Consider the following 10,804-nt stretch of genomic DNA (forward strand, 5'->3'; position numbering starts at 1 on the left):
GTTTTCTTTTTCCGTCGTGCCAACCTTAAGAGAAATAAGGCCATGGAACAATTTCTCCGATGGGAGTGTTTAAAAAGTAATTCATGCACCTCATTAATTAAATTAGAGAAGCGTTTGTAGGCCACTAAGAAAGATCGCTTTGAAACGATGTTTCTGCTCAAAGCTGCGGTTCAGGAAGGTCACGTTTTACTCTTTTATTCTTTTGAATGCCGAAAGAAACAAGAAGAAACCCGTTAATTAGGATGGTCAGACCTGCACAGTAATACTCAGCCTTAAAGAGTCATGTTGCGTCATCATCCCTGAAAACACCACAGGTTAGCATGGCTGTGTGTGTGTGAGATTTCAGAGCCTTGATCTGCAGAGAGCCCTGGGACGTTGCTCGTGTTCTTATCGAGGGAGAGCGCTCTCATGAGAGACCCCACGCTGAGGAGGCAGAACCATTTTCTTTTCCGTCGTTCTCATCCCTTATTCCCTCTGAGAGCTTTTGGCCAAGTCTAGACAGCAGGTTTTCTGGGGGTTTTGCTTAAGGTTTTGCTTTTTATAATTCTTTCCCACACTGCAGATCTTTACAACAGTGCATCCCTAACAAAACCCAATCAATGCAGTGCTTTTTGAGGTTAAACATGCTTCGTTTTGGCCATTTCTATTTCATTTTCCAAATGGACTCTGTTTGCACATGAACTCTTAAAAAATGCTGGGTTGTTTTAACCCAATTTTGGGTCAAATATGGACAAACTCAAACACTGGATTCAAAATGTAACCAAACGACTGGGTTTGTCCATATTTGATCCAAAATTGGGTTAAAACAACCCAGAATTTTTTAGAGTGTTGTCTTATCTAAATAAAATTTCTCGGAAAACCTTGTTACATAACTTTTTTTGCAGTAAATGGTTTTAATATACATATGTGAAACGATTAATCATGATTAATCGCAATTAATCGCATCAAAATCTAAAATTTCTTAAATATATACATGAATGTGTGTGTCTGTATAATAATGTGTAATAATATAATATAAAATAATTATACACAGTCAAAACACATTTATTATCTAAACACAAACATTATTTTAGATGTGATTAATCGCGATTAATCGTTTTACAGCCCTATATGTGAATGCAGTTTAGCTAATTTGTTTAATTATATTTATAATCGTACGTTCCCAACAGAAAAAAAAAATCGACAATATCAATATATATGAAATATTATTGTGCCACATAAAGTAGATGGTTTTAGCTTTAGTTGGTTGCCAATCCAACTTTATATATTAATGTAGAATGTACAGTCAAAATTGTCAGAATTTAATGTGGAATGATTAATCATGATTAATCGCAATTAATCGGATCAAAATCTAAATTTTCTTAAATATATACATGCATGTGTGTGTGTCTGTATACATATATATATATATATATATATATATATATATAATTTAATTATACACAGTCAAAACACATTTATTATCTAAACACATACATTATTTTAGATGTGATTAATCGCAATTAATCGTTTTAGCTAATTTGTTTAATTATAATAATGAAATCGGTTCATCACTAAATAATAATCGTACTTTCCCAACAGAAAAAAAATCGACCAATTTTGCAAACATGTTTTGCTTTACACATATTGAGCCAAGATGTTTTTATTATGACATTTATTGTGAACAATTTCTAATTTCATAACTTTAATAAGTCGAAATAACACTCATGATATAATTACAGTTTATTTTCTTTATTTTGTTATTTATGCTAAATGTCCAATAGTGTTCATTCATTCATTCATTCATTCATTCATTCATTCATATCAGAATAAATGTTCTGTTCTTTATACTGTAAAATATCAAAAATAGTTTTTATTCATTTATTTATTTTCAGGAAAAAGAAAAAAAAAACTATTATTGTGCCACATAAAGTATATGTTTTTAGTTTTAGTTGATTGCCAATCGAACTTTATATATTAATGTAGAATGTACAGTCAAAATGGTCAGGATTTTTCATAAAATCAAGATAGATCGGCTGCTTTAATTTCATAAGGTCCTTTGGCTTCTCTTGTTTTAAGACATTTAGATGTGTTTTTGTTGGAGGGTTGAGAGAAATCAGATTTTCTTTTTCAGTGTCCAACCTGATTATTTTTTTCTTTTACATAACTAAACGGTTCTTTGAGGACTGTGACATGATGTTTTAATGGCTAACTCATCCCTGTAATTATTAAAATGATTAATTACATCACAGATTACTGTATAAGTCTCACTAACTACACAGAGATTTCAAATCTTGAAAAACACACCAAAATGTGTCCTGTTATATAAATGGCAACAGTCGAGGAAAGCTGGCCAAATGATTCTTCATACAGCACCCACAGAGCTGTCTCTCTCTCTCTCTCTCTCTCTCTCTCTCTCTCTCTCTCTCTCTCTCTCTCTCTCTCTCTCTCTCTCTCTCTCTCTCTCTCTCTCTCTCTCTCTCTCTCTCTCTCTCTCTCTCTCTCTCTCTCTCTCTCTCTCTCTCTCTCTCTCCACCCACTCCTCATGGTTTTGACAGGCTGCTAATGGTGCCTCTGCCTCCCTCTCAAAAGCTGTCTGACCCTGGAGTGGGACACAAGTTCGGTCCAAAATTATATCATGCCTGGTCAAGCCTGAAAAGAGAAACGTACTGCTTTTTGTTTTGTTTTGTTTTGTTTTTTTGCTAATTGCAAGAACTTAAAAGATGGTTTGTGGCTAACTTGTGGCATTTCCTGTTTCTTAGATTATGTTTTTTCATAAATATTCACACCAAGTTATGCTTATAACAATATAAGCCTTTATTTTGAACTACTCAAATAAATTCAATTAAATTATGGAAGTCCAGGTTCGTTGCTTTCTCTGATATGCTGATGCTTTCGGTGTTGCAGGAACATCCTGGACTCTGTTTCCAAACTCACACTACCCATTCTCATTTCAAAATAGGTCACTATCTGCCATTATCTACTAAAAACGCAGATTAATTATTCAGCTTGAAGGTGCCTTCAATATTTGAACTTGTTAATTGCGTTTTTCCACCGATCCGCGGCAGTTCATTTAACGATCAGAAGCACTTGTGTGTTTCTTTAACTCAAATCCACTCTCTAAACATGTTTCATTATGTTTAGGATCGAACGGGAACCTGAAAGCCTTATGAGCCTTCACACACTCGAGACGCGGAGTGTGTTATTACTCGCGGTCGCTACACAATAGGGTTTAAACAATCGCTGCAGAGTTGTTTCAGTGGGAATAATAGCGCTGCTGATGTTATAGAAGAGTTTAATGAATACTTGTCACCGCTGCCAGAGGACAATAGCGTCTCCGTCGGGGGAAGTGGGTCGGCGCCTTCCAGCGTCGTGATTGGCTGTTCTGGGCAGAGCCGTTCCCTCGGGCCGAACGCACATCAGTGAACACGTGGAGCATGTGCTGGGACGTGTTGTCACGTTCATTTATGGGCACATACAGTACATGCCAGATCACAAATTCATGTCTGTCAAATATGTTCTCTTGCATGATTACACCGATTCCATAAACGACTTGATAGCAAGGTTTAATATAATATGATTTAATAATATAATATAATATAATATTTCTTTATTTACAAAATGAATTAGTAGATTTTTTGTCATGAATTGTGTGTTGTAAAAAATAAATAGGTTCAAATCAATTTTATTTTAATTTAAATATAAATATTGATTTATTTTTATTTAAGAAAATGGTTTATGTGTTGTAAAACCTTACATAAAAACTAAACAAGTATTTATTAATTATTCAATCAATAAATATTAGCTTTAAAAATAAGTAAAATTAAATACATTTAAAAAAATAAGCACGTTAGTTATTTACCATATTTAGAATTATCAAGTTTTTTTATATAGCAATTATAAGACTGTAAAGTATGCACGAAATACATTGGGTATTATGTAATACTGTTACACTTTATTTACAAAATGAATTAGCAAGTTGTTTGTCATGAATTTTGTGTTGTAAAAAATAAATAGGTTCAAATCTATTTTATTTTAATTAAAATATAAATATTGATTTATTTTTATTTTAAAAAAATGGTTTATTTGTTGTAAAACCTTACATAAAAAAAACTAAACATTTATGTATTAATTAATCAATCAATAAATATTAGTTTTAAAAATAAGTAAAATTAGATATTTCTTCTTTTTAAAAAAAAAATTAGAATTATCAAGTTTTTTTATGTAGCAATTATAGCAATTGGCAAAGTTTATTTTGAATTTATTCAATAATTTGTTAAATTAATAGTAGTTCTAAAATAGAAAAAGTACAATTAAATACATTTAAAATATTTATTTAGCTACTTTATTTACAATAGGAATTAGGAAGGTTTAGGCTATGTAATACAAAATTGGTTATAAAAAACGTATTTATTTACTTATTTTTTTGTCTTGTTTCAAAATAATAAGTAAAATAAATGTACTTTTTTAAAGGTAAGGTAGTCAGTTTTTATTATTATTATTATTTTGTTGCTATTTTGGTTGAATAGTCAAGAAGAGAAGAGGTCTAAATATCAAAACACAAAAATATATATTTTCAGTGGAAGCCCATAAAATGTCTATCCAATCATTGCATTCGGTCCGCATGTGTCCTAGCTTTAGACAGACGCCAGTCCCAAATCGCCGCGAACAAACAGCAGCCGCATTTTACAGTTCCTCCTGAACCAAAACAAAGTTAAGTTATCTTAAAGTTTAATCTTAAGGCTTGTTCACTCCAAGGACGATAGCGATAAAGATAACCATAATGATATAGTTCTAAAAATCATTCTCAAAATTAAAGAATATCAGAGTTCACGCCACAGCTAACGATAATGATATAGAGAAACGACATCATTGGGATCACTTTCGGAATGATTTTTTCCAGCTGTTGAACGATAAAACACTGACAGCCAATCAGAATCCACACTAATTTAAGGGCTTGCGCATTTAAAATGGCTGACGACATTGCGGAAAAGTTAATCGCCAAGGTCCAGAACAAAAAAAAACAAAACACTGACAAGTCAAGCTTTGAGACACGAGGTAATTTAACTCTCCTTAAGTCTCTCGTGACACCTCGCAGAATCTGATGTGTCGTTCATGTGTCTTTAAGGAAGTGTGAAGACGCTCTGAAGTGAGGGGGGATCTTATGCTTTTAAAGCTAGCTTGCTAATGCTAACCTCTCCAAAATTGCCTACTGTACCTTAAATAATTGTTGTATAGTGTGTCTAGATTAATATATATCTGCGTTTCTGTTTTCTACATCAAGAATTCCAATGCCTAAACTTCACATTGGTGCTTTTAGCTCGCATGAAAAACAAAACAGCAATGCAAATTTTGAATAAATTGTACATGGAAAGCGAGCGGCACATCAACACCTATTTTATTCGAGTCACTGAAGTCACTGCGATTGTACGTTACTCCTTCAGCTCTGTTGAACTCAGTCTTTAGACTATAGAATTGAATATACATATTAGCCTATACATGTAATGACAAAAACGCATGTTCCCTCACAAAGCCTGCGTCCCGACCTAGAAACGGAAGATGTAATTGGTGTGCTGGCAGCAGAAGTAGCCTAGATATATTTTGATGGGAGTGTTCCTCTTGATGCTGTGTGTTTGATATGCATGATGACTGGTTCCTGTGGATCGGATGTGGCAAGTGGAGAAATCTCAGCAAGGAGAACTGGCTTGAAATCATCTAATTTAGATCTCAAAAATAACATTCAGAGTTTGCTGGCACTCACACAGTCATTAGGGCTTCGCTTCATTTTCCGATGATGCCATTGCGCCAGCACTTGAATATTTCTCTGCGTGGAGAATAGATGAACATTTGAACATCAAATAGACACAAAATGTTTATTTGATGTGTAGAATACTTAGTTCGCCCAGAAAATGAAAAATCCTGCAATTATTTGCTCACCCTCATGTTGTTCAAACTCTAATTTGTCTTGTATTGCTCTCTTCCTTGGAACAGTCGAGGAGAGATTGTTCATGCTTTTTTTTCCCCCTTAAAATTGAGAAATTAATTATCGATTTATAAATTCAAAACTAAAAATGTAAATTCATCATTTCATTCATTATGAAATAGATAGATAGATAGATAGATAGATAGATAGATAGATAGATAGATAGATAGATAGATAGATAGATAGATAGATAGATAGATAGATAGATAGATAGATAGACATTCAGACAGACAGACAGACAGACAGACAGACAGACAGACAGACAGATAGATAGATAGATAGATAGATAGATAGATAGATAGATAGATAGATAGATAGATAGATAGATAGATAGATAGATAGATAGATAGATAGATAGATAGATAGGCATTCAGACAGACAGACAGACATACAGACAGACAGACAGATAGATAGATAGATAGATAGATAGATAGATAGATAGATAGACAGACAGACAGACAGACAGACAGACAGACAGATAGATAGACAGATAGATAGATAGATAGATAGATAGATAGATAGATAGATAGATAGATAGATAGATAGATAGATAGATAGATAGATAGATAGATAGATAGATAGATAGATAGATAGATAGATAGATAGATAGATAGATAGATAGATAGATAGATAGATAGATAGGTAGACAGACAGACCGACTGACAGAGAGACAGACAGATAGACAGACAGACAGACAGACAGACAGACAGACAGACAGACAGACAGACAGACAGATAGACAGACAGATAGATAAATAGATCGATAGATAGATAGATAGATAGATAGATAGACAGATAGATAGATAGATAGATAGATAGATAGATAGATAGATAGATAGATAGATAGATAGATAGATAGATAGATAGATAGACAGATAGATAGATAGATAGACAGACAGACAGACAGACAGACAGACAGACAGACAGACAGATACAGTAAGCGTCTGTCTGGTGCCACAGTCTGCATTAGTCTCTGATCAGGAAGTGAGCTCAGTTTCCTGTGATCTGATTACGGATCAGTCTCTGCACTTCATCCACTGGAAACACACTTTATTATGATTCTCAGTATTCCCTCGCCTGCCCTATACGTCCAATGTGGAGCTTCTGTAATTGATATCCAATACAGATGTATTGTCATAAGGAGCCATAAGCACTCCGTTATATTAAAACCTTTCATTCATTTGTGTGTGAAAAATATTTAATAAAATAAAATAATTTAAGTTGTTAATAAGATAAAATGAAGGAATCAATTATCACTGCATTAATTCAGGAATAAAAGTAATGTGATTAAATATAGATAATAGATAAATCTGTCTATCTATCTATCTATCTATCTATCTATCTATCTATCTATCTATCTATCTATCTATCTATCTATCTATCTATCTATATATCTATCTATATATATATATATATAATTATACAGCATACTTATATTCTTTAAATAACACTCCAACCTTTAATTAAATCAACATTTCTGAATAATATTTTGTCAATTTAAAGGTTATTTATTATTGTGCTGTTACATTTAACTAGATTTATAAAAAAAATAACCAGTTATGTGTGATTATTTTTAATTAAATACATTTTTAGCATGAAACAGGATTAAAAAGTTTTTTTTTTTTTAAACGATACCGTTATCGTCTCTGTGTAAACCACAAAAATGTGCATCTGTGAAAACAAGGACATAATGCATTACCTGTATTACCTGTTCAGTCTATAGGCACGTAGTGTTTCATTACAAAGTGACAGCGCCACCTACTGGCCTGGCATAAATAATACAGCGTTTTTAGTCATTTTCGTGAAAAAACAGTTTAGATCCATTGCATTTAGCTATATTCACCTACCCATTTGATGAACGTTTTTAATGACAACTTGTTCACGTAAACTGTTATAGAATCAACTTGTACTTTTTATTCTTCCAGTGAAAAGTTTATGGTGCGACTCAACAAAAATGGTGGCCCAAAAAACCCAGAGAAGGTTGACCGCCTCTGCGCACTCTTTACGGTAGGAACACATGTAATCAACAGCATTGTTATTGCTATGGCTAAATACATTACTTCTTATGAAAAAACAACTCTGAACGGCTTCTCTGATTCTCTCGCAGGACCTGAGCAACAAGGACATGAAGAGAGATCTGTACATCGTGTCCCAGGTCATCAGGACGGGTGAGCGTCCCGTCTCATTTGGTGTCTTTCTCTTTCTGTCTCTTCCTCTTATCTATTTCATTTATTTGGAGCCAAATGTTCCCAAGTTGCCACAAGCCACTGCATTTCTGCCAGCAATTGCATCTCCAGTGTAGAGTTGTTACGTAAGTGTGGTTCTGTTCCACTTTATAAAGATGCTGGAACAAGACCATCTGTCCCAAAATGGGAATGGCCATTCGAACCTCATTTGTGAGGATTTCGGAAACTTCAGTTATCTTTATCACAATGAGGAATGGAAGTGTTTGTAATTTGTTTGAGTTAGTTGAATTAGAAAAGTAGTCAATGTGATTCGATTTCTGTCAATTTCAATTCACGAATGAATTGAATGATACATTTGCATAAAAAAAAGTTTCATTGAAATATATTATTTAAAATTGACATGTATAAAATGATTAAAAATAAATGTCACAACATATATAGATGTAAATATCACTGTTTATTAAAATGTATTATTATTTGGGCTGTCAAACGATTCAAATTTTTAATCGAATTAAATCAAGTCAATTATTTATTGGCAAAATTGTCCTAAAACGGACAATATTGTGTCTAAAATATAACACAATATTAATAATAATATGAATGATATTAACTATAAAATCAATATCATGTTTGTACTCATGCTGTTCGGAACAATATCGTTTGGAATGAGTGATATTCACATTATTTTTCCATAGCTAATTAATTAAATGCTTTAAAACCGGCAACCCAAATTATTATATTAACATATATAAAATAGGGCTGTCAAGCGATTAATCGCATCCAAAATAAAAGTTTGTGTTTACATAATATATGCGGGTGCACTGTGTACAATTATTTATATATATGTATATATATATATATATATATATATATATATATATATATGTATATGTATAAATACACACACATGCTTGTATATATTTAAGAAATATTTTCATGTATATACTGTATATAGATTTATATATATAATTTATATTATATATAAATATTTTATACATAAATAATATTTTTATTTCTTAAATATACATGTATGTGTGTGTATATATATGTGTATATATATATACAAATAATTATACACAGTGCACCCACATATATTATGTAAACACAAACTTTTATTTTGGATGCGATTAATCGCGATTAATCGTTTGACAGCCCTAAAAAAATGATTAAAAATCCTTATAAAAATATTTGTATTTTCTGAAAAATTTTTGAATAACTTATTTATAAAATGAAAGGTTAGTTATTGTTTTGTTGTTATATTTAGCTCGATTTTTAAATATTAGTTTAAATAAACAGTTGTGTGGCATTTTCCATGTTTTATGTTCCATGTAAATATAAGTGTTATTAAAATGTATTGTTATATCGGTATATTTTTTTTTTTTTTTTCAAGTCAGTTTACAAGTCATTTGTAATGTAAATTGTCATTTCCTACTGGACGAGATTTGTATGATTTCTGCAGATGGTAGTATGTACACTTCTGACAGCGATGTGTAATGCTTTCAGGACGGATGCTGTTGAACGACTCGAAGAAAGGCCCCCCTCACGTCCAGTACCGCCGGCCATACGGGTGCGCAGTGCTAGCCATGAGCGACGTCCTCCAAACCATCTCCGAACTCAAAGAGGAGAAAGACTTTGTGCTCAAAGTTTACACGTAAGCCTCTTATATGCACTTTAGAGCCATTTATCTGCTCGATATCTCAATTAAATCCAACAGAAAGACTGTGGCACTCACGTTTATTATGCACATTAATGAAAAATCGCTCACTTGCCTTATTAATTCTACAGTTTTGACAAAACACTTGAGCACTGATGGATAAAAACCACTCAGGAATATATTAACTTCTCTGTTCCCAAAAAGAACTGAGAATTATTGTAGCCTCCGTCATTCTCAATTGAGGTTTGCGAAGCTGAACGTTGTAAACAAAAATTCATGTAAAATTGATGGACACTATGCAGTGTGCGGATCAGAGGAACGTGTTTGCTTTACGACTGACAGGAGGTTTTCTCAAACTCGGTTTTGTCATGGCGTTTTGATAACTGATTTTAGATTTGCATGTCATGTTCCAAACCTTAAGATGCTGCCTACATAGACAGCACTTTAAGGCCTCATAGGCATGCTTATGCTTTTTCGTTAAGTAGTCAAATTTTAAGGGAAAGTAATCATCAAAGTTAGTGGACAGTTCAAGAAAAATGTCAAACTGTACTTTTTTTTTCAATATATCAACCAATCAAAACTTTTATTACAGACGCAAGGTCCAAATCAATATAGGTACACAGTAGTTATATTTATATTAATATGTAGCTGAATAGATATTGTAATAGTTGTGGTATTACCATAGCAACATGCTAACATCAACTATGCTAGCATAACACTATTGGAACAAATTGTGAACATTCTAATTCAGCCACTCATGAGTTAAAATTTTGTATTGCATGATATATTACCATGTGCTGTTTGTTGTTATGCTTGATCTAGTATTGTAGCGTAGCAACATGAAAACCTATTGGAACAAATTGTGAACATTCTAATTCAGTCACTCATGAGTTTTCATTTTGCGGTAGAATGCTTTTAAAATGTTGTATTTCATTACATATTAACATGTGCTGTTTGTTGTTATGCTTGATAGAGTATTGTAGCGTAGCAACATGCTAACATC

General features: G+C 32.6%; 1 protein-coding gene across 9 annotated transcripts in view; it reads left to right on the top strand.

Annotated features, from left to right (window-relative positions):
- dock3 (dedicator of cytokinesis 3) overlaps positions 1-10,804 on the top strand; it is a 230,941-nt gene that overhangs the window by 153,572 nt on the left and 66,565 nt on the right. For all 9 annotated transcript variants that reach the window (XR_005622340.2, XM_039668620.2, XM_089117902.1 and 6 more), the window contains 3 exons: positions 7,887-7,968; positions 8,069-8,129; positions 9,651-9,798. Coding sequence is in view for 8 of the 9 variants with exons in the window: in XM_039668620.2 (XP_039524554.1) it covers positions 7,887-7,968; positions 8,069-8,129; positions 9,651-9,798 (291 nt within the window). In the remaining variant the exon portion in view is untranslated. The remainder of the gene's footprint in view (positions 1-7,886; positions 7,969-8,068; positions 8,130-9,650; positions 9,799-10,804) is intronic.

This window comes from Pimephales promelas, chromosome 2 (genome assembly GCF_988280905.1).
Source record: "Pimephales promelas chromosome 2, fPimPro1.hap1.1, whole genome shotgun sequence".
NCBI lineage: Eukaryota > Metazoa > Chordata > Actinopteri > Cypriniformes > Leuciscidae > Pimephales > Pimephales promelas.